Genomic DNA, 24,510 nt, shown 5'->3' with positions numbered 1-24,510 from the left:
ATGTTTGAGTGCAATAATATTGCCATATTGAACTATTGTAGTTCAGTTTTGGAAATTTTTTAAATGTATGGTAATCTTTCTTGGAATTTGTTTTTACTTGAATAGATTTAAAAAGCACAGCCTGAGTTATGGTGATACAGTCACATTTGCGATGGAGCATGGACCATTCCCTTGTCTTCGCAGCAAAGCTCCATTGGGAAGGTAAAACTGGTAATATCATTGGAGAATATGGCTTTGACTTTCAACAAAAGGATATTTTGTTTGCTAAAATGCTTTTATTTAGAAGTTATGAATACATTAATCATACCATGTATATAAACGATTTATGATATCGGTGTTAATTTAAGAAGTGCAGAAGGACAGTTGTTAGATCAGTTGCCTCATGGCTCCGGAGACCTGGGTTCGATCCTGATCTTGGGTGCTGCCTCTGGAGTCTGCACATTTTCCCTGTTACTGTAGGTAATTGGGTACTGCAAATTGCCCCTAACATGAGTGGGTGGCAGGAGAACCAGGAGTTAGGCATATGCGGTATGTTATAGGAAAAATAAGTAGGGGAATGGGAACTGATGGAATTGATTTGAGAGCTGGCATAGAATCGATGGGCTGAAATACCTCCTGTGTCATGTTGAAACATTAAAAATATGATGGGCATTTCCTACAGATTTCTTCTGATTTGATATCTGAATTGACTTGGATAATCTAATAGAACTGTGTAAGGTGTACGTGTCTAAAAGGAACATGCTACCTTGCATGTAGCATCTCTTTACCTAACAACTTGGGGTCATTTGTGAGCTGTTTTTTGAGAGGCTGAATGATGTGAAGAAATATATTCACATTACAATTAATTATAGAGTGGGAAATGTGAAATTATGTTGCAACTGGATGCAGAGTAAATACTTAAGATATTAAATTGAACTTATTCTGATACTATTGTTATGTACCAGCAACAATAGAAACACAACGAGCCATGTATAAATGTTAGAATCTGTTTATTAATAACTACTTGTAATAATAAAAGTAAAAACATTCGATATTAGATATTGACCCCAAAATAAACCCTACGTGTGTGTGTGGCAAGTTCCCAAACCCCAAGTCTAGGAACAGTTCTCAAAGTTCAGTTCAGCAAGTCATGAAGTAGAACGATGAGCAAAGGCTTCTGAAAACAGTAGAATGTAGAGAGAATACAGAGAGCAGTTTACGAACTTCACAAGTTCCACGATGGAACCCATATGACACCTCAATCACCTAAGAACTCCATTGCTTTGTTCTGAAGTATCTGCCACACCGAGGGCACTCGATACGTTACCTGCTTTCCAGTACAGGTTAACGACAAAGTGGACTCCACAGATTGCTCCAAAAATCCATGTGTGGATTTTGTATAGTGACACTCACAATGATTGTCCGTCACTCGTAGACACAGACTGGCAGTCCGTGTCGCTCTCTGTGCAATTGCCAGTGCTTCAGTTATTTTTTTCGCTCGCAGTAGTTAGATAAAGCCACGCACACACTACTATTCAGGCATCTTAAAGGGACACTGCTCAAGTAGCAACCTGAGCTCGTAACACTATTAAATCAGACACTATTTCCAGCCTCTTGCTTTCCCATTTAGTATTTTTGAGAAATTGGGCATTGGTGAGTTGGTTGTTGGAGAGTAAGTGTCACTTGATACTACTACTGATGATGGGTTTCATCGTTTTGCTGGTGATTGAAAGTAGACTGGGCAGTAATTGGGTGGTTTGGATTTACATTTTTTTTGTCAATTGGAAGTATACGGGCAGTTTTCCGCATTGTTAGGTAGATGCCAATTTTGGAATAGCTTGGCTGGAAGTGCAGCTCGATCTGAAGTTTGCTCTTAAAGTGGGATGTTGTCTGGTCCTCCAGCCTTTGCTGTATTTGGTGCTCACCATCTCTTGATATCACATAAATTGAATCAAATTGACTGAAGACTGGCTTCTGTCGTGGAGGGGACCTTGAAGGAAGCCGAGGTGGGTCATCTATTTCAGATTTCTGCCTGAACGTGGTTGCAACTTCTTCACCCTTCACCATCTGTATGGTGAGAGCCACGTATAGGGATGTTTTAGAAGCTGCTTCCTTCTGTTAGCTGTTTAACTGTCCACCAACATTCATGACTATTTGTGATAGGACTACAGAGCTACGATCTGATCAGTGGGTCATAAGACCATTTAGTTCCGTCTATTGCTTGCTGTTCTTGTTTGGCACACAAGTACCTTCACTAGGCTGGCACCTCTTCATTTTTTAGATATTCCTGCTGCTGCCCCTGGCAAGCCTTTGTTTAATCAAGGTTGATCCCCTGTCTTAATGGTAATGGTAGAATAAAATGTGTCCCAGTCAATGAAATTACAGACTGCAGTAGTATATATTTCTTTTACTGCTTATGAGACCATGGTGCCTCATGTACAATTAGTTTTGAACTGCCAGATCTGTTCTGAGATCACTTAGCACATTAGCATTGTCACGTGACATGGTGTCTTTGTGAAGCCTGGACTTTGGTCACTTTTGCCAGTGCCATCATGGACAGATGCATCTCTCACAGATTGGTGAGGATAAGGGCAAGTATGTTTATCCCTTGTGTTGGTTCATTCACTACCTGCCACAGACAGTCTGGAAGTTTTGTTCTTGAGGACTTGGTCAGTGTGGGCATTACCAAGCATTCATAGTGATGGACATTGAAGTCCCACACCCAGAGTACTTTCTGTGCTCTTAATATTTTCAGTGTTATTTCCAAGTGTTGCTCAACACGAAGGAACAATAAATCGTTGATTGAGGATGGTAGGTGCTAATGAAGGTTTCCTTGCCCACGATTGACTTTATACCATGTGACTACGGTTAGATCAGCCACAATCTTATTTAATGTGGAGCAGGTTCAAGGCACTGAGTCATCTTCTGATTCCTATGTACTGAAGGGTGGGGTTGGTGCTGCCAGGTAGACTGTAGGTCTTGAGACTGTTTTGAGATCTTGATTTTCAAACATCCTTTTTACCTTTGAAAACCAATGGCTATGACAGTGGTGAATTTTATCATTAATATCTGTCTTTGCTGAGAAGTGGCTCCATAGAAATGGAAAGTGGTTGTATAGACCAATTGGAAACTTGGGCAGAGAAATGGCAGATGGAGTTTAATCCAGAGAAATGGCAGATGCAGTTTAATCCAGAAAAATGTGAGCCATTGCATTTTGGGAGGTCAAATGCAAGAGTAAAGTATATAGTAAATGGCAGGACACTTGGCAACATTGAAGTACGGAGGGATCTTGGGGTGCAAGTCTATAGTTCCCTTAAATGGCAATGTGTGGGTAGGGTGGTAAAGGTGTATAGAATGCTTGCCTTCATCAGTGGGGGCACTGAGTATAAAAGTCAGCATGTCATGTTAGAGCTGTATAAAACTTTAGTTAGGCCACATTGGAGATTTGTGTGCAGTTATAGCAGCCACTCTGCAGAAAGGGTGTGGAGGCTTTGGAGAGGGTGTAGAAGAGGTTCTCCAAGGTGTTGCCTGGATTAGAGTATTGACCATAAGGAGAGGTTGGACAAATCTGGGTCGTTTTGTCTGGATCATCAGAGGCCAAGGGGTGATCCGGTAGAGATTTATAAAATTGAGAGGCAGTCTTTTTTCCCAGGTGGAAATGTCAAATATTAGATGGTATAGGTTTAAGGTGAGAGGGGGAAAGTTTAAAGGTGATTTGCAAGACAAGTTTTGTTTTGCACAGTGGTAGGTGCTTGGAACACACTGCCAGGAGATGTAGTGGAAGCAAATATGACAGCAACATTTTAGAGCCATTTAGACAGATGGGTGAACTGGTAGGGAATGGAGAGAGAAACCAACTATGTTCAGGCAGAGGGGATCAGTTAGATTGTCATCATGGTTGGTGCAGACATGGGCCGAAGGGCCTGTTCTACTGCTGTACTGTTCCATGTTCTATTTGGCTGCAAGGGCATGGTGGTGGAGGACTTCCCGGTTTGCAAACAGTTAGTGTGTAATCTATTTTCTTGTAAACTTTGAACAAATTGACTATAACTTGTAGTTGATGGCTGCAGCTAAATTGTTCTGTGGTTTATGTACAGCAGGGATGTTTGGACATGCATGAAATATCACATTTTTTGAAAAATTGTATAAAGATTTTTGCATGGGTATGCACTAAATAAGGAATTGTTGATGAGTTAGGCTTTGTTGCATGCTATTTTGACACACTTGGCTGATTCCTTGGTGTGAACCATCTTTTACCAGATTTGTTCTTTCATTGAAATGTTCAATTTTTTTTTTCAGATGCTAATATCTATTTACCACACTTGGTGCCAAAATTGTGAAGAACAGACCACTTTACCCTGAAAGCACATGGGGGGCAGGGTTTATTCATGTATTGATATTCTCCTGTGACCTATCTGAGCTTTCCAAAAGTTGTTTCTAATCCAAAAGAACCTTCCTAATGAAATTCACTTAGATTATCTGGGAATTCATTTGGCTCTGAGAGATTCTCATTCAAAGAAGGCAGGTTGTGTATTTGGTGCTTGATCACATACTCTATTCTAACACTTCAGTGCAATAATGAAAGCTCCACTGTTAGAACTGCCATCTACATGGTCAGGCTTTTATTCACTTACAGGATCTGGGTGATGCTGATAAAGTCAGCGATTGTTGTCCCTCTCTAATTGCCCTATAGAGTGGATGTAGAACATTCTATAGCATTATTTGTTGAAAAGCAGGGAAAATCTTTCAGTGACTTTCTGATAATATTGTTCATCCAACATTACATATGCTAATTATCTAATTGATATTCATGGATCAATGGTGTATATATAATTTGCAATTTTCCCAATTTTACGCCAGTGACTCTGTGCTATAGAAATTCTAACGATTTTTTTTAAGTGGAACAAAAAATCTATTTTCAGTATTTATTAGCTTAACCTATGTGTAACTTTCTTTTTAGGGTGACTGTAGAGTTCTTCCTCATCGTTACACAGCTGGGATTTTGCTCTGTTTATTTTGTTTTCCTTGCTGCTAACATGAAACAGGTAAGTCACTAATGGTTGGATTAAAATTGTTCTGGACAACTGAAAATGATGGTTGGTTTATTTCCCGTGACGGTGTAGATTGATCACTCCTTTCGTGCACCCTTCTCATGGCAAAATTAAATATTTTTCTTCCTCTTTAGAGTATCACTTTTAGTTGTTCCACTTTAAAGTCAAGCACTAGAAATAACACTGGATTCTCGTGGATGTTCTGAGCAGACAATTCGGAAGAATAAGCAATGGGTTATCATGAGCATAGCAAAAAGAACTGCCTTTCTATTTATGGCACATGAGCTTTTTTTAAATTAGCTCTTAACATTTTTTTCTCTCCACATAAAGGTCAAACTTGTTTTGATAGATAACTCATCCCCTTAAATTTTAGATTTTTTTTAAACCAAAAATCAGATATGATGTGCAGTATGCTGAGGATGCTGGGCTTGTTGTACAGGCTCTGCTGATGACACTTGCATCTTGATTAGATTTTAAAAAAATTTTAAAAAGTAGCTTGCTTAAAGGGAGTGAAGTTGGAAGTCATCGACTTTGAGAAGAAAGTAGTTTTAAAAATGGTGGAAGGTTGAAAACTGTTGGTCTCCAGAGGAACCTGCATGTCTTTGTACATGAATCACTGAAAGGCAAGATGACCTATATTACAAGAGGGTTTGGCTACAAGGTTAAAAATGTCTGTCTGCAGTTTTATAGGGCACCCTGGTGAGACTGCAGCTGGAATATTATATCTAGGTTTGGGTGTCCTTACCTAAGAAAATATATACTTGTAATAGAGGGAGTGCAATGAAGGTGCATCAGTTTAATTCCTGACATGGGTAATTGTGCTATGTGGAGCGATTTAAGCAGATTGAGACTAATTCTCTTAGTGGAATGAAAGATGATCTCTTTTGAAATATACAATTTCTTTTATGTGGCTTGACAGTGTAGAAGATATTTCCCTTGACTATGGCATCTAGAGCAAAACAAAACAATCTCAAAATAAAGGGTCATCCACTCAAGACCTGAGATGAGAAGACACTTTTTCATCCCTGGGGTCATGAATCTTCGGAATTCTCTGTTCAAGAGGGCAGTAAAGACTGGTTTTTGGAAATTGGGGGACATGTGACTGGTGCAGGAGAGTGGTGCTGAGGTAAAACAAACTACTATCTAATTGCACGCAATGCAGGCATGAGGGCCTGTTTGTTATAGCTATTTGAGATCTAGAGGGGAAGAGCTGCAATGGATTAACTGCTCCACTGATGTTTCCTGAAGATCTAAGAGGGTTAGTTAGACTGATTCTGATGCTATATTAAAGCATAACTGGAAAGAAATTGCAACAATTCACCTAAAGACGATCGACTGTTTTTAATATTTAATCTGATGTATTGGCTGATGAAAGCTTCAGATTTAACTAGTTATTAAGAAGCTCGTGAATGCTTAAGTGAGAGTCTATTACAGGCACATAAGTGGTGTATGAGCTATAAGTATTTGTGGGAATTATTGAGCTGGTATCTTGAAGTCTCTTGCTGGTTAGCTTTAGTAGTTCTCTGAACCAAACTAGATTTTGATGTTCCTCTTACACTTTATCCCGAAATCCCTAAAACCTGGTGTTGTGAAACAGATTCAAGGTCTCAGAGGACAAGGACTCTGAACACAGTCTTAGAGATAAATGATTCTTTTACAAAAGACAAACGTGGCGAAAAGGTAACGGGAACAACACGCGCGCTCTGGTTATAGTGAGTGTGGGTAAATCGCAACAAGGGTGAAATTCTCACGCACACAATGAACTAGGTACAGACAATCAAGGAAAGACAATACAATACTCGCCACCCCTTGACTCAGTGTAGGCATGGCTTCACGCTACCGGAGATACTAACTAGAACGCTCCTAACCCTATTGACAGTGTACACCTTACCAACGATCTCTCTGGTGCTGTTCCTCGGCCTGGGATGAAATGGGGTGAATCCCTCAGCAGTCAAAAGAGAATGAACCGGGCACATGTGGCACTCTTTATAGTGCTGGAGGGCTGTGGGGTCCAGCCCAGGTAGTTCAAAAAGGCCAATGACCCTGTGCCAGCAAGGACTAATCGATCACAAAGGTCAATGGCCTGAGCCCCAGTACAAAGTTGCTTAAAGGGACCAATGGTCAGGTGTGCACTGATGTGTGGGGTGGAGCCAAACCTTGATTGGCAGTGGTGTCTTTCGCCCAGGTAATGGGCAGTGCTGTCACATGACAGCCACAACCCTCCACAATACAATCCACCCCTAAGTACTAACTATTGGAGTTAACTATAGTACTAACACCCCTAGTACTACTAATAGTACTAACTATTACTAAGCCTAGAACTATATGTCAGTATATAGTACTAATGAAAGTGCTCTTGATAACCTGGCAAGCATAGCATAATATACAGATAGCAATAAGAGCAGTTGCCCACCATTCCTCTGCACCCACCCCCCCCCCCAGACCCAAATGGCCACCAGCTTCCCCATGAGATGTTGTGCTGGAGGAGCTGGTCCCTCACTTTTTGAATTTTGGCCACAGAGTCCCAAATGTGAGCAGCCAAGTGGGTGATGTTCTTTGACTCATCAGGGATAACTGTGCAGCTCTCCTTACCAATCACTGCACGGGTACCACCATCCGCAGTAAGTCGGTAATCCAGGGCCATTTGATTCTGCAGGGCGACCATCCTGACGGTCGTCACCTCAGCTGCCGTCCGCGTCAGGGCATCTTCAGTATGTTGCAGTGCCACTGCTGTTTCATTGGCCAGCGCCTCGAGCACACTGGCCATCTGGATGACCTCATGGGACAATCAGGCCGTGCCAGACGTGGGAAAGGCTATCATCCAAAACCTCTCTGCCTTTGTGATGGCCCTCTTGTCCCTGTGGCTGCTGTATGCCGGGTGCTCCTTAAGGTCATCTAGGGTGTGAATATAGGGCACCACAAACGCTGGAAAGCAGCAACCATACCAGTTCATGGGGAGCCATGCGTAGGCACGGTGGTCACAAATTCAGTGGGTCCCATTCAAATCCAGGGAGCCCCAGTTTAGCAGCACCATCGGCAGTGGTTACTAGGGCAACCAGATACTAGTTTTGCTTGCAGTCGCTGTGGCCAACTGAAAGGGTGGATCTATGCTCATTTGGGAGCCTGCACCAGCATTCTTTAGGCTTGCTCACTGGCTGTGGAACGACCCTGAGAGTCAGTACTTGGGTGGAGGTCAAACTGTATGGAGGGAAATACCAGTTCCTGAAACACCCACCCCATCGGGGATCGCTGGAAGAGATGTTATGTAGTGGTGAGGGGAGTGGTGGGGGACTGCCATTCGTTCCCCCCACCAAACAGATATGCTAAACCCCACAGGAGCGCAAAGTCTATGTAAGCAGTTCATTTGAAAGTCATCCAGCGGGATCAGCATAAGTGGCAGAGCTTCGTCGGCATGGGCTGGGGTTTGCAGGCAAATCCAGCAGTCTGATTTATTAGTGGTGTTGGCAAATTCTTAAGTGACTCTGAGGAAGGTGTTGGCAGACGTCCCGATGCCGATCATCGCGGTGAACAGAAGGGATGACTGGAGTAATGCCATTGTCCTGTGAGGGTGGGGGTTGGGGTGGGTGGCTGTTGGGGGTTTTGAAGAACAGGCTCGTTCTCGTTGGGTCAGGTGTTTGGTATGAAGATAGGTTAGTGTGATCCAGAATCACGATCCAATGGGTGTCCCTGGGACTGCGAGGGACAATTCTCCCTTCTGAGGGGGACCCTGTGGCTGTCGTACCCATACTCTCCATGAGTCTTTGGTCTCGTGGGGTGGGAGTTTGGTGTCTTCCAAGTCGGGAGGTGGGGAGTGTGCCAGATGGCGGGACAGTGGGGACCCCCCTTGGCCAGTGGGCTGTGTATTCAGCTGGTCGATGGCCTGCTGCAGCACGCTCAACCACCCCTGCGGGAGGGCATTAGTGTGCGAATTTTCTCTTTAAGCAGGCCGTTCATTCTCTCAATCAGGCCTGATGCCTATGGGTGATAGGGTATATGGAACAGCCATGAGATCCCCGCCTCAGCAGCCCAGTTCTGGACTTTAGCCCCAGCAAAGTGTGAGCCCTGATCGGATTGTACCTCCCACAGGACTCCATAGATGGAGGAGAGGTGCTGCAATCCTTTGGTGCTATTCTGGTCGACCCTCTCACAGGGCACTGCCACCAGGACACCAGAGTATGTGTCCACCATCGTCTGGGTGTACTACTTTTTGTTTTGGTGTGGGAAAGGTCCAATTATGGTCTATCTGCCATACACGACCTGCTCCCATGCCGTAGTGAATGTGACCTGGCGGCCCTGCTGGCCAACCTCATGGCCTCGCTTGCTGGCAGGGCAGTTAGCAACAGTGGTCTTGCATTGATCCAATGTCAGAGTGACCCTGAATTGCTCTGCTCAACACTGTACCGTTGGCCCCTAGGTGCCCACTCTTGCGGTTTGCTAACGCACTGAGGTCTGTTTCATCTGGGGAGGTGGTGGCACAGCATACTGTATTTGGGCAGCCTGGTCCACAGTGGCATTATGAATAGCCTCCGCTGTATTTTTGTGGGTATGAGCACCCACGTGGTGGACTGAAATCTGTCTGTGGGTTGCCTGATCCCAGATAAAACGCCAGTGTCCCTGTCCCCAGAGGGGGCGTCCATGAATTTCCCACCCCATTTTGTGTCACCGGGCCATCCATACCATTGGCCACTGCCCAAGAGTTGGTATAAATGTGGACTGGCCCGGTGGTGTCCCATAGGGTAAGTGCTACTGCTGCCAGCTCGGCAAGTTGACTAGACCCACCCGCTCCCTCTTTGGTCAATGTTTTACCTGTGGCGGGATGAAGTGCCGCCATTTTCCAATATTGCTTCCCCCCCTTTCCAGCAGTTGGAGCTGTCTGTGAACCAGGCATGCAATTTTTGTTCGGGTTCGAGGGAGTAAAAGGGTTGGCCTCAGGACACGGGAGGGCTGGATTTTGGGTATGTCTGGGGCTGGGTCCTGGGACTGTGGGAAGGACATAACCTGCTCGTGGAGGCAGCTGACCCCTTCTGGACCGGGTTCGGCTCAGTCGGCAATATACAGTTTCCATTTCACTATAGAGACCTCTGGGCCTGGCCCTCTGTGGGTAGAATCGGGGAACTTGACCCAACGCTTTATGGGCAGGTGGGGGTGAAGGACAACCGGGTCGGTGCTGGTTTGGTGTTCAGTGGCGGAGCTCCAGGTAGCAGGTAATCAGCTGGCGCTTGAAGGGACTGTAGCTTCAGGCGGAGATTTGATCTAAAAGCCAAGCAGGACTCCGCACCCTTGGACCTTCTGCCAGAGGCTCCATTTGGCGACCATCTCGCTGGCGGAGACCTGTAACTCGAAGGGGACACCTGCCTGGTGGGGAGCAAGTGGCAGTGCTTGCTCAACAGCTTGCTTTGATGTTTCAAAAGCAGCCTGTTGTTTGGGTCCCCATGAGAATGTGGCTTTTTTCCAGGAGACCCTATAGAGTGGTCTAAGGAGCTTGGTAAGGTGGGGTATATGCTGCCACCAATAGCCTAGGAGGCCCACGGAGCTCTGGGTGTCAGTTTTATTTGAGGGGATGGCAAAACTCAAAATTTTATTCCTGGCAGCCTTGGGGATATGTTGCTGGCCTGAGTGCCATTGTATCCTGAGGAACAGGACATTCTGGCTGGGGCCCTATACCTTATCCATATTAATGGCCCAGCCCTGTCCTCTGAGGGAGGAGACTAGCAAATCAAAGCCAGCCCTTGTAGGAGGATGTCATTGATGTAATGGGCAGTTGACACCTCTGGGGGGAGTTGAATGCCTTGCAAATCCCAGGAGATTAAACAGTGGCAAATGGTGGGACTGTGAACGTAGCCTTGGGGCAGATGGCAGTATATATATTGTCTCCCGTCCCAGGTGAATGCAAACTGATCTTGGGAACTGTGATGGAGGGGGATGGAAAAGATGGTTCCAGGGCACCAATGCTCAATACAAGAGGGCATGGCTTTAAAGTAATGGGTGGGAAGTTCAAAGGAGATATGAGAGGGAGGTTTCTTTACCCAGAGAGTGGTTGGGGCGTGGAATGTGCTGCGTGGGGCAGTGGTGGAGGCAGGTACATTAGTCACATTCAAGAGATTGCTAGATAAGCATATGGAGGAATTTAAAATAGAGGGATATGGGGGAGGAAGGGTTTAGATAGTCTTAAGTGAGGTTTTATAAGATCTTTATTAGGCACGTACATCGAAACACAGTGAAATACATCTTTTGTGTAGTGATTTTGGGGGGGGGGGCAGCCCGCAAGTGTCGCCATGCTTCTGGCGCCAACATAGCATGCCCATAACTTCTTAACCTGTATGTCTTTGGAATATGGGAGGAAACCGGAGCACCCGGAGGAAACCCACACAGACACGGGGAGAACCTACAAACTCCTTACAGACAGTGGCCGGATTTGAACCTGGGTCACTGGCGCTGTAAAGCATTATGCTAACCACTATGCTACCGTACTGGGCTGTACGTTTAAAGGTCGGCACAACATTGTGGGTCGAAGGGCCTGTATTGTGCTGTACTGTTCTATGTTCTATGTACTATCAAGTGAACTGGAGCTTTTTTTACAGTCAGTTTGTTGTATTTCTGTTGATTTTTCAATCTGTAATTGTGCTGAAATGCCTGTGGCTGGAGCAGGTTAATAGATTCTATGACTTAATGATGTGCAATAAAATATAATGACTGTAGAAAACATTTTGTTCTGTTAGTGATTGTAAATAGTGAGGAAAATTTGTTCCAGTTGTGAATTAGAATTTTCAATTTCATAATGCTTCCACAGTTTTGTTCTGATTCACAAACTAGTTTTGTATTTTTGAGTTCACTGGTGTTCATGCAGTTTCATAATGCCTATCCAATTTGAAACTGATCAATAAATAGATTTTCCTTCCACCAGTATGACATCTGTTATCTTGAAGAGCCATTGAATGAGTCTTAGAAAAATAAATGATCAGTTTCTCAACAGAACTAAAAAACCATTGCATCATGTATCTCTTGAAAGTTTTGATAAAACTTTGAAGGCAAAAAGCACTTAAAGTAATATGTACTATAGTTCAAGTTTAGGAATTTTATGAATTGAGGTATTTAGATGGTCAAATGCATTTTAATTTGGGTTCTTATCTTGAAAGCACTGAGATGAAAAGGGGAGCATTGAAGAGAGAATAAAAACACATTTCATGGGAATGGCATGGGTGAGGATATACATTCATTCTTCAGTAAGATGATGGAAAATAGAATGCATAGGAACTTTTATAAGGTGAGCAAATTTGAGGACATTATTCCATGGATAGTACTGGATTTAGTAAAAGTTACCAAGAGAGTGACCTCTGGATCTAGAGAAAGTTGGTGGGGATTAGAAATAATTAAACCAAATGTTTTGTTCTAAGATAAACCAAGGAAGTATGGATTTAGAATTGATTAGGTTTAGGAAGATGTAATAAGAACAATTTATAAACCACTCTGTCAATGGTGATGCAATGATTTTTGTGCAGTATGAGGGTTGCGTGTTTTGAATTTCACAATGTTAATTTGGCAAAAACAAATAGATAATTTTCAATCATATAGCCATTTTTTTCTGCTACTGTATGTAACTGTAACATAAGTTCAATTCATGGGCATTGAAAAAATGTTTTGACTGGCAGCTATAACAAAATGCTGAGCTTATCCAAGTAGGAGGAACGGATGAAACAATATAGTGAACATAGAAATCAGCAGAGGAACAGGCCCTTCAGCTCACGATGTTGTACTGAACTAATTAAACTAATCTCTTCTGCCTACACAGTGTTCATATCCCTTCATTCTCTGCACATTCATGTGCCTATCTAAGAGCCTCCTAAACATCTCTATTGTATTTTTTCACTACCATTCCTGGTACCAGGTTAACTTGCCTGCATAATCTTATAAACTTTCAGTTCTCCCCTCAGCCTCTGCCACTCCAGAGAAAACAACCCAAGTTCTCCCTATAGCACATGCCCTCTAAGTCAGGCAGCCTTCTCTTCTGCACCCTCTCCTTCCTATAATGGGGTGACAAGAATTGAATGCAATACTCTAAATGTAGCCTAACTAAGGTTTTATAAGGCTGCAACATAACTTCCTGACTCTTGAACTCAATGCCTCAACCAATAAAGGCAAGTATGCCATATGTCTTTACCACCCTATCAACCTGTATAGCCACTTCCAGTGAGCTATGGACTTGGACCCCAAGATCCTCTGTACACCAACACTGGTAAGGATCTTGCCATTAAATGTGTGCTCTCCCTTTATGTTTGATCTCCCAAAGTGCAACACCTCACACTTGGCTGGATTAAACTCCATCTGCCATTTTTCCACTTGTAATTGGAGCTGATCGATATCCTGCTGTATCCTTTGGCAATCTTCTACACTATTTACAACACCATCAACCTTTGTATCATCTGCAAACTTACTAACTCACCCATCCACGTTTTCATCTAAGTTATTTATATATATAAATATATCACAAACCGTAGAGGTCCCAGTACCGATCCCTGCTGAACACCACTAGTCCCAGACCTCCAGCCAGGATAAGTCCCATCGATGACTAGACCATGAGACAAAGGAGCAGAAGTCGGCTATTCAGCCCATCGAGTCTACTCCGCCATTCTATCATGAGCTGATCCATTCTCCCATTTAGCCCCACTGCCCCACCCTCTCACCATAACCTTTGATACCTTGGCTACCTGATGACTACCCTCTATCTTCTATGGGCAAGCCAATTCTGAATCCAAATGGCCACATCACCATGGATCTTAATCTTCTGGATGAGCCTACCATGTGGGACCTTGTCAAGCGCCTTACTAAAATCCACATAAACAGCATCTACAGCTCTACCTTCATCGATCACTTTTGTGACCTTCTCTCAAACCTCAGTCAAGTTAGTAAGACATGATATGATATGACATGACCTGCCCTGCACAGAGCCATGCTTTAACAAATGCTCATGAATCCTATCCCTAAGAATCCTCTCCAATAGCTTCCCTACCACTGATGTGAGACTCGCCCTTCCTCTGAGGATTGTCCCTATTCCCCTTCTTGAACAATGGAACAACATTAGCTACTTGCCATTCCTCCGGGACCTTGCTTTTGTCTAGAGAGGATAGGAAGATCTTGGTCAAGGCCTCAGCAATCTCATCTCTTGCCTCTCTCAATAACTTGGAGGTATATCCCATCCAGCCCTGGGGACTTAACCACCTTCAAGAGACCCAACATTGCGTCTTTCTTTATTTCAAAATGCTCTAGTGTTCTTGTCATTTCTAGTAGTTCGATCATTTGAATAGAAGAGCTGAGGGGAAGACCTGCACTGGGATTATGATCAGCCAGAGGGAAGATGTTTTGATGCAGTTGGGTTATTTGGGGTAATTTGGGTTTGCATCTCAGATCCTGAATGGCTGAAAGCACACTGTCAATGATAAGGAGATAAGGATACACAAAATGATAAAGTCAAGTTGTGAAGACTCTTGGGGTACGCAGGCTGGAGGAATGAATGATTTAAGTGGATCAAAATATAAAATTTCTGTTGAGCTAATGAGATTCAACAGATTTATAAGGCTAGGTGATGCAAATTGCATTTTGGTGTCAGGATGCAGATGTTAAAGGTTTAGATGACTTAATGTTTAAGGGCAGAGGAAGTGAGGACATTTTAGAGTACAGTCATGGATCAGGGATTCATTGGTTAATCAGTTGGGGCAGGGTTAAATGTAAGTATTATGGAAATTATGTGGTCTTTGATGGAGAGGAAGTGAAGTTGAAAGAATATCTTGGTGGAATATTTCAATGGGAGCTGGTAGTTAGTCTGCCCGCACCACAGTTGTTCATGCATCTTGCCCATTTAAGATAACAGGAAGAAGTGTAATTTGACTCTGCGAGTCCAGATAATTGCAAGACTGGGTTATGTTGCTGGATTAGTTACACCCAAATCCTCAGCTATGTTGCAATGAGAAGTATGTAGAGTTAACCCATTTTACCAAAAAGAAATGTCAGGGATTGCAAATCGGGTAATCTGTCTAGATGTTTTGACTTTTGAATTTTTCCTCTATCCAAAAATCAAATTGTGAACTTCTACTGCCACTTCAAAAATTGAGGCTGTTTATTTCAGATATTAACTGTGTATACCTATCTGAAAGCATATAACCCAACACGTTGCATTATATGGCGCCTATTTTACAAAACATGTTAGAATACAAGGGGAAAAAACTTAGATGATTTTTCTATTCTCAAAGACCAGTGATGCTCATTGTTTATGGATAAATGATATGGCAACTTTGGGTGATGCAGGGACTGTTTAGTGCAAGTACCTCAATATCGAGATCAAGAGTTCTACCTTCCATTGTTAGTTTTGTGATAACTGGCTTATCACTGCCTCTACATTGGAATGGAAGGTATTTTTTTAAAAGTTCATCAAAGTGCAACTCTGGTGTTAATTATTTCTAACCAAGTTCTCTGCCATTGAAAATTAACTGTTAAGATTATGGAGTCTCATTCCTTCAGTTATTCGTGAGTTTTAATTGAATATGTTTTTGGAAACTTGGCTTTTCAATCACTTGCTTCATATTCATGTTCTCTCCTCTCTGCCTTTTTTCTGTTCTGTTTTTAATTTAGCTTCACCCACTCTAATTCATGTTTCTCAGTTATCATGCTGCTTATTACACTTCTGTTTGATTGGGGAAGGAGATGCACATGATGAATAATGCCCCATTGTTGCACTGTTCTGAAGCAAATGCCATAATTAGGTGCTATTGCCATACATGTACTTAAACCTAAACTTTTAGGGATAAATCTAATCAATAGTAGAAGTAATTAATTAATCTGCCACTGCAAAATCTGAAGCTGTTTCATTGTAAAACTAAATGGGCTCTGTTTAAAATGCATGAGGAAGAGAACATACTGTTTTTCCATCATGTTTGGGATTTTGCCTATTAATTGCAGAGGATTTGTGTACTATGCTTCAGTGCCTAATATGTAATCCAAATATCCAGACACTGTTTCTGGTTTAAAAAGCTTAGCTTGAGAAATTTAAGGAAGCCTCCAAGCTAGACACAAGTTTAATAAGCATGGTTGATTGAGTAGGAGAGAGGTACTGAAATAGGTGAAGGGCGGCATGGTAGCGTAGCGGTTAGCCCGATGCTATTACAGCGATCGGGGTTCGATTCCCGTCGCTGTCTGTAAGGAGTTTGTACGTTCTCCCGTGTCTGCATGGGTTTCGTCTGGGTGCTCCGGTTTCCTCCCACATTCTAAAAGACGTACGGGTAGGTCAATTTGGGTTTAAAATGGGTGGCGCGGACTCATTGGGCCGGAAGGGCCTGTTACCACGCTGGAAGTAAAAGTTTTTTTTTAAATAAATGTTTTTAAGAATGATTTCAAAATCCTAGAGGAGAAATGAGAAAACAGAATAAAAAGCTTCCATAAAGCTATGTGTAAAAACTATAATGACTGAGTTTTTAAATGCAGATAATTTTTTGTGTAGTGTGCGGAATATTGGTTGTAACCTTTAGTCACTCTGAATGGATAAAATACATTAAATTAAAATTTCATTTCAATGCAGTTTGTATGCCTAATTGTGCTAAAGTACTTGAGATGCATCACAGGATGAGAAGCAAGACAAAAGCAGAAATCATAAAAGCAGCTTTCAAATCTACAAACAACCGACTCTGTATCCAGGATGATTTTGAAGTAGATTTGATCTGTGACTTAATGCATAAAAAGCAATACTTCTCTGCACCAAAGTGTGATGGGCGATTTTTGAATTTGGACTCGTGTTTTGATTTATCTTAGTAGACTGTTTAGTAATTATCAAATGATTCATAACTTTTTAAGATCTAACTTGTTTCAGGTTTAAGTGAAGTCTCTATTTTTGGGAGCATTATCAATCTAATGGAAAATGTAATCCATTCACTAAGTTTTCAAGGATATTCTTTTTTTTGCACCAAGGTATTTTGTATATGTTCACAATTCCTTTCAGGTTGCTGTGATCAATTTTTATTATTATTCTCAATATTTTATAAGGCTTTTGACTGTTTCACCTATCATTTCCAATTTAAATGTTTAAGCATTTGCAACATTCTTAGGCTTTGTTTTAGATATTCAATAAATAATCAAATTATCTGTTGGTTCTGATTATTTTGTGTTAGTGTCTGCTCCAGACCTAATGTTTGAGGTTAATGAGGCCATTGCTTTATTTCCACAGCTAGTGGAAGGTTTCCTGAGGAATCACACAAGTTACAGTCACCTAAACATGACCAGAAATATGCAGTCCCATAGCGAAGACTGGAATGTTGATGCAAGGATCTACATGCTGAGCTTGCTTCCTTTTTTGGTCTGCTTTGTGTTTATTCGTGATCTCAAGTACCTTGCAGTATTTTCTTTCTTGGCGAATCTTTCAATGGCTGTCAGTCTAGTTATCATCTATCAGTATATTATTAGGGTAAGTTTCACATGCAGGAATATTTGTTTATAATTCATTCAGTTCTAATGTGTTTTTAAGTCTTGCGCTTTTGCAATCCTTAATCATTTACTAAAATATTGTGGTTTGTAGTTCTCAAACGGATTATGCAAATCTGCTCCCTCCATTTTTTTGGACATACACCTGGAGGCTTTTGTTTCCTGAGGATCTGGAAGTATGATAGGATCCATCAATTGCCATCAAATTTAGATCCTGACAAATCTATATCTCATTAACCTGCCTTGGTTCCTTATTCTTTGGGTAGCAAAATCTGTAAATTGAATTTTGCATTTTCCAGATTTCCACAGCCCTCTGTCTGATGCAGTGCTTTCTAAGATCACTCCTGAACAACTGGTCTAATTTTAAAGGTTCATGTTACTGTTGACACCTTTCACATTTAAAAACATCTCTTTCTTCCTATCAACTTACTAAATCACTTTTAAACATATCAAATATCTTTAATCTACTCTACTCAAGGGAGTACATAATAGTTATGTTAATAGTCCTTGTAATCTATCACATTAGCCTTTGTATTATACAGGTGAATATGTGTTATACTTGCAAGTCTACTGTGATTGAGATGTGCAGAACTCAACTCCCTGAAAATGGGTTACATGCTGCTTTTAAGTGCAGCCTGTTTCAGTGGGCAGCAAATTTTATTCTAAGGTGTTGATATGTATGCTTGTCATAATGCATAAATTGAAAGTTGCCCATTCCCTCCACAGTCGTATATCTTGAGTTGGAAAAAGTTATCAAAGTGTATAGCTTGTTTTAAGCAATTGTGTGAATGTTCACATGGCAAACTGAGGTAACAGATAAAATTAAAAAAATATATTGTGAATATGAGATGACTGTAAAAAAAAAGATTTGGCCCCTCCCATCTTTCCTTCCCTGGTGTTATTCCAAGGTCATTTTCAGAACTATTGTTGATCCACTAAAGGTGGATACTTTTTGAAACTGCATCCACTTTGATTGAAATCAGTACTGGGATTTTCATATCAACTTTAATTGTTAGCCAATAAAATTTTGAGAAAATGAAGCTCCTTCATTGAAGTCCAGCAATGCGACAGTAGTTTGTTGTTGGATGGGAACAGTTTTGGCTTTGTTAAGATTGCTATATTTATCCCATAACAGCCAAGAGATCAATGCTGTAGTTAATTTAGAACCCTGATATTTTGAGCCTGAAAAGGGTAGATTAAAATAATAGAAACAAAGCCAAAGAAATTGCATAGCCATTCACATTCCTCTACATTTCTGCAATGACTGCTGACATTAAATTGCATGATAATGGAATCATTTTTAAACCAACTTGTCTAGTCTAAGAAGGTTTAATGACTTTGTAGTCATTTATAATTGAAGCAACAATGGGATCTTTAGGTCTCTGAGTTTTGAGATTAAGGGCAATCACCTTACAGGTTGGTTCCTCCTCAATATTTAACAGACCCCTGTTTGAAAAGAGATGTGTGTAAATGTCAGCCAAGGGCATAATCAGGGTTAACTAATGATCCACCGGTTGATACAACTACTGATTGATATTTGCTGTCAGAGTTCATGCAGATATATTAAGAATGCAAGTTAGTATGGAAAGCAGCAGAATTGGACCAGTTTGTCACTTGTGTTGTTATCATTCATTATCATGCAAAAGACAGTTTTAAACATTCCAATGAAATAGTTTCAGCTCCCTACTTCCTTCAATCAGTAAATTTTAAATAATTTTGATACCAGAATAGTAATAAATAACATTTTGGATTTTGCTGTTTTCTTTTGTTTGCTGCATTTTCCTCTCTGTTTTCTTGCTTAATTTATAAGAAGGATCATGCTTCCGGGCTGCTGCTCCCGTTGAAATGCTGGAATTGTTTACATAGTTAGTCTTGTACTTGGGATATGCTTAGCATCTGGATTTCTGCTGCACCAAACGTGCAGCCTCTTGACTATCTTAATAAAATTTGGTTGGACACATTAGGAGTCCAGCACTGTTGTATTCTAGGCTCTTGCACTGCTCATTCATCCATTGCCTTTTAACGAGAGCCAGTATCCTTCAGTATGTGAACACATATATTTCCTTCAACCTCTGAAATTTCAGCAGTCGTTACATTGCTTACTGGGGACAGGTGTGTTTCAGCCGAAGCTAGCATGCCTTTGATTATTTGATAAATATTGATCATTTGAGCAACAGCTCTGAACCCCGAATTCTGTACTCATTACTGTAAAATGATTTGCTGTTCTGTCATTTGTCATTGAGTATATTTTTAAAAAAGCAGTACTTTTTTTAAAGGTGTTGCCTGTTCTTTTAAATTTCTCTAGCAAGGCCACAAGAGCAAATGTTCAGATTCTTCATTAACAGTGCCTGCTCTAGTGGGACAAGCAACACAGTGAAATGCCTTAGAGGTTGAACATTGTACTGTACCTTGTAAAAATGGCTTTAAACACCTGAGAATAATGCAATTACCACCACCCACTCCAATGTTGACTCTGTACTGATTCATAAGAGTGGTATGTAAACTTAAATTTCATTTCACTGCAAAACCCTTGCTCTAAATTGGTGTATGGTGGAGCAAATCATGCCTCACAGTCTGGTGCTCCTCCTTTTAAAATAAGAATGCAAATCACATACTTGAATGAATGTCAGAATACATTTGTATGTCTGTATAACCACCAGAATATAACATTATAACGTTTATCAGCCTCTTGCAGTATTCCAAAAGAGGGAGCCATTGATCTATTTGTTCACTATATAGATTTCCTTGAGCATTTGCAAACTATCAAATTTTTTTTGGTGTGTTGGTGGGCTGGGGAGTGGGGGATAAAAAAATATGATAGTAACGTTCAACAGGCCTAGTGAATAGGACACTAAATTAAATGGTCCTTAATTTTTTTTCCCATTCCATCATAAATTCAAACACATTATTAAAAACTTGCTAATATTTAAGCTCATTTCATACTAATGGCATAAATCAACTTCTCCCCTATTTGTCTGAGGTTCAAAGGTTCAGACAAGAATTTCACTTCATAAGGTATTCAGATATGAATTTGCATATTCTATTATCCCTATTCTTTTAAAAACTGTATATCTTGACAATTTTCTTGCCCTTATGTCAATTTTAGTTCATTTGTTTATGCCCAAGTTTGGAATCGTTTAGTCAATTCTTGATCAATTCTTTTACCATGTTGATATCCTCAGCCTTTCATTTTTATAACTCGGCTTAATGAAAGATGCTCTGGTGCATATTGTTTATTATATAATTATAAGTTAGAATATGGGTCTGGACCTTGGTGAGTATAGCTCGTCACCTGCACTTAGCTTTTTTAAAAAAAATTGCAGTTGCCCTGCATTTGCCCTCAACTTGCTGGTTAAGAGTATCCACATTCCATTTGGCAATATGCTACCTGCTGCCATGCCTTGTGTGACATAATCCATAGTTTATAGTTGCATATTTCATTATTGGTATTGGCTTATTATTGTCACTTGTACCAAGGTACAGTGAAAAACTTGTCTTGCATACTGATCGTACAGGTCAATTCATTACACAGTGCAGTTACATTGTGTTAGTACAGAGTGCATTGAAGTAGTACAGGTAAAGACAATAACAGCACAGAGTAAAGTGTCACAGCTACAGAGAAAGTGCAGTGCAATAGGTGCAAGGTGACAACAAGGTAGATCATGAGGTCATAGTCCATCTCATTGTATAAGGGAACCGTTCAATAGTCTTATCGTAGTGGGATAGAAGCTGTCCTTATGCCTGGTGGTATGTGCCCTCAGGCTTCTGTATGTTCTACCTGATGGAGGAGGAGAGAAGAGAGAATGACCTGGGTGGGTGGGGTCTTTGATTATGCTGGCTGCTTCACCAGGGCAGTGGGAGGTAAAGACAAGGAGGGGAGGCTGGTTTCTGTGACGCACTGGGCTGTGTCCACAACTCCCTGCAATTTGTTGTGGTCCTGGTCAGAGCAGTTGCCATACCAAGCTGCAATGCATCCAGATAGGATGCTTTCTTTCTTTTTCAATCTTTTTATTGAATTTCAAATTAATTCAAACTAATATACACAACGTTAATAATTATACATATGATACAAAGAGATCGGGATAACAATAATAACAGTTAATTTATACTCACAAGGAGTAAAATATGTAATCTGGACCTCCTGCTCTCTTGCTAAGTGAACATGATACAAAAAAAAAGAAATTGAAAAGAAATTTGATTGTATGAAAAGAAAACCCCCAAATCAAAAAAAAGTATAATAATAAACAAAAGCAAACCAAAAATTAAAGAAAAACTGGACTGATATTTCTTTGGTTTAAAAAAAACATTATTATGTCATCAGCTCCGCTCCTCTATATTCAAAGGTTGATAGGATGCTTTCTATGGTGCATCGATAAATGTTGGTGAGTGTCTGTTTTTCTTTCATGCAGGACATACCTCATCCAGGCAAGCTTCCTCTGATTGCCAGCTGGAAAAAATATCCACTTTTCTTTGGGTCTGCAATATTTGCTTTTGAAGGAATTGGGTTGGTAAGTATGACTACACTCTTGTTTGTCTAAGTGACATAGTTTTGCCATGTAGCACAAAAAGTACATTGTGGTTATTACTGGATTTTTAATATAGAACCCCAGATTAATCTAACGGAGGCACAGTTCAAACCCTACAATGGCATATGGAGAACTCAAAATTAGTTAATAGTGTTAAACAGGAATAAGATTTTAGTCGGGGGGGGGGGCATGACTATCATAATAATCACCTACATGGTTTGCCAGATGTCCTAGGGAAGGAAATTTCCCCGTGACTTCAGATTTTCAAGCAACTAAATTGAAGCATAATTAAGGATGGGTAACAAATGTGTGCCTCACCAGTAACATTCGCCTTCCAATTAATGTTTAAATCAGTTCTTTGTGGATAGCTATAAATTATGAATGTTGACTTCACCCTTATCCAGCATTCATATGTCGTATCCTTGCTGTGGACAGAATCATCTTCAATTTGGGATCATATGCTGTGAACCTAGCTGTTATTTCACTACAACCAGTGAAAATAATACTCTTACAATTTTAAACTGTTCTCAATATTTTCAGTTCAAACCAAACTGCATTAAGGTTCTGATTTAACTGGGGCAACCTTGTTCACATCCTAAATCAATAGAAGTTGAATCATTGATACAGCAGTGAGCAATCTTTCTATTTAATTGACTTATGTGAACATTATTGTATAAATTCATCTATTTCAGATGTTTATTTTGACTGATTTAGGAACCTTTTAAATTATGTTATGGTAAGGCAATAATTTAGTAAATTACATGGTGCTGGTTTATCTCAAATTGTAGTATTTGCACGAGACATTTTTCAAAGACCTGTAACCAGAAATAAGCACTTTGTCTTGCAAGATTATCTTATAGGCTTTGAAAATTAATATACCTATCAATAAAATGCTGTATTTCTAGCAATGACAGAACAATCACATGAGCCAAGACAAACTCTTCCATACTGATTCTCTGGGTGACTTTACCAAGTAATGCAGCATTGGACAGCACAGATTTTAAAATGTCCAAGTTTGGTTCTCTGTTCATGCTGAATTAGATGATTTCAAATGGGACAGCAGTAGAGTGCTTTAATTGACCTTACTGTCACATGGGTATGAAGAAACAAAGCTGTTTAAGGACCACCATTGAAAAGTGTACATGCATAGATATTGAATAAGGAAAAGAGTATACATTTATGTTGTGCTTTGTTAAGTATCTGAGCTTCATAATTTAAATGCACAAATTCATTGTTCGGAAGAACTGCTAACAAGGTAGTGCTTTGAAGGGGGGGGATTGATTCAAGTCCCACATACGTGGACCTGAGCCCAAAATCTGCGTCAGCATAACAGAAATGTTGACTTCTTGGAGGCGATGTTAACCCAAGGCTCTGTCCTTGTGAGTGGATGTAATACAGCTTATGGCATTATTTTGAAGAAAATGAACTCTCCACTGTCCAACTTTTGTGTCTCAAGCAATGTTGTAAAAATTACCAGATTCTGTTTTAATATTGCTCTTTATGTAACCTAGTTTTGTGCAAATTGACAGACATTGCAATTGCAGTTTTATTTTAAAAGTACAAAGAATTTTTACTCACTTTTAAAAATATCTAGTAGGGCTGCAGTGCCATTTAATTATCTTTTTAGCTTTGCACTTAAAATGATTCTTCCTTAATCTTTCATTGCCTCTATACATTTTGATTATCAGGATGCTGCTTTTCAGTCCCTGGAACTCCATCATTTAGTAAAATGGTGACTATGGCTCGCTATGTTAATAATAGATGTATTCAGTACTTGAAAACTGAAGGCACTTTTTTAATCTGGTCATTTGTGCATGTAGTTTTTTTTAAATAGTGAATAACATTTGTTGCTGCTTATCTACTAAATGATTGTTTTATGGTTAGATGATTTATTTTCCTGCTAATGTGCAGGTACTGCAGAGAAGAGAGGATGAGGCCTGGGGCAGATCAGGCATCATCCTATCGAATGGTGGGACAGGCTAGAAGGACCATATGCCCTGCTTCTCATATTTTCTTGTGTTCTTATGAAAACTTCCAAACACAAAGACAACAATAGTCCATTGGATAAAACACATTGGTACATTTTAATGCTCTAAAAGTTTTAAGTTTTCCAGATAAAGTTAATATACTTTTAACTCTAATAATTTTGTCCTCTGTTTCTATTGGCCTGTTTGGTTGATCTCTACAGCTGTGATACTTGGATAGGATGCCCAGGAAAGTTGAACAGAGAAGTTTATTTAAATAAGTTTGTATGTTCATTCTATGCTTGTGTGGTACTATCCTTGTCTTCAACAGGATCAGAGCAACAATGCAGACTTCTTTTTGGAATCTTAACCACAATTTAGACTTTCCAAACCACAAGAAAACATAGCAGAAATAGCAAAATATTGTTATTGACTTTTGCTTCTACCAATTATTGTAGATTTTTAATTGTTCATTTTTTTTTGAAACAAGTGTTGACGTTGTCAAATTTGTCTGATTCCCTCAAGATT

At 40.5% G+C, this 24,510-nt stretch overlaps 1 protein-coding gene across 3 annotated transcripts in view; it reads left to right on the top strand.

The window, feature by feature from the left end:
- slc36a4 (solute carrier family 36 member 4) overlaps positions 1 to 24,510 on the top strand; it is a 269,341-nt gene that overhangs the window by 19,643 nt on the left and 225,188 nt on the right. For all 3 annotated transcript variants that reach the window (XM_052026138.1, XM_052026139.1, XM_052026140.1), the window contains exons 5-8: positions 106 to 201; positions 4,940 to 5,024; positions 17,239 to 17,475; positions 21,902 to 22,000. In XM_052026138.1, coding sequence (XP_051882098.1) covers positions 106 to 201; positions 4,940 to 5,024; positions 17,239 to 17,475; positions 21,902 to 22,000 — 517 coding nt within the window. The remainder of the gene's footprint in view (positions 1 to 105; positions 202 to 4,939; positions 5,025 to 17,238; positions 17,476 to 21,901; positions 22,001 to 24,510) is intronic.

Source organism: Pristis pectinata, chromosome 11 (assembly GCF_009764475.1).
Source record: "Pristis pectinata isolate sPriPec2 chromosome 11, sPriPec2.1.pri, whole genome shotgun sequence".
NCBI lineage: Eukaryota > Metazoa > Chordata > Chondrichthyes > Rhinopristiformes > Pristidae > Pristis > Pristis pectinata.
Note: the sequence above shows the minus strand (reverse complement) of the source record. Positions and strands in the feature narration are given on the sequence as shown.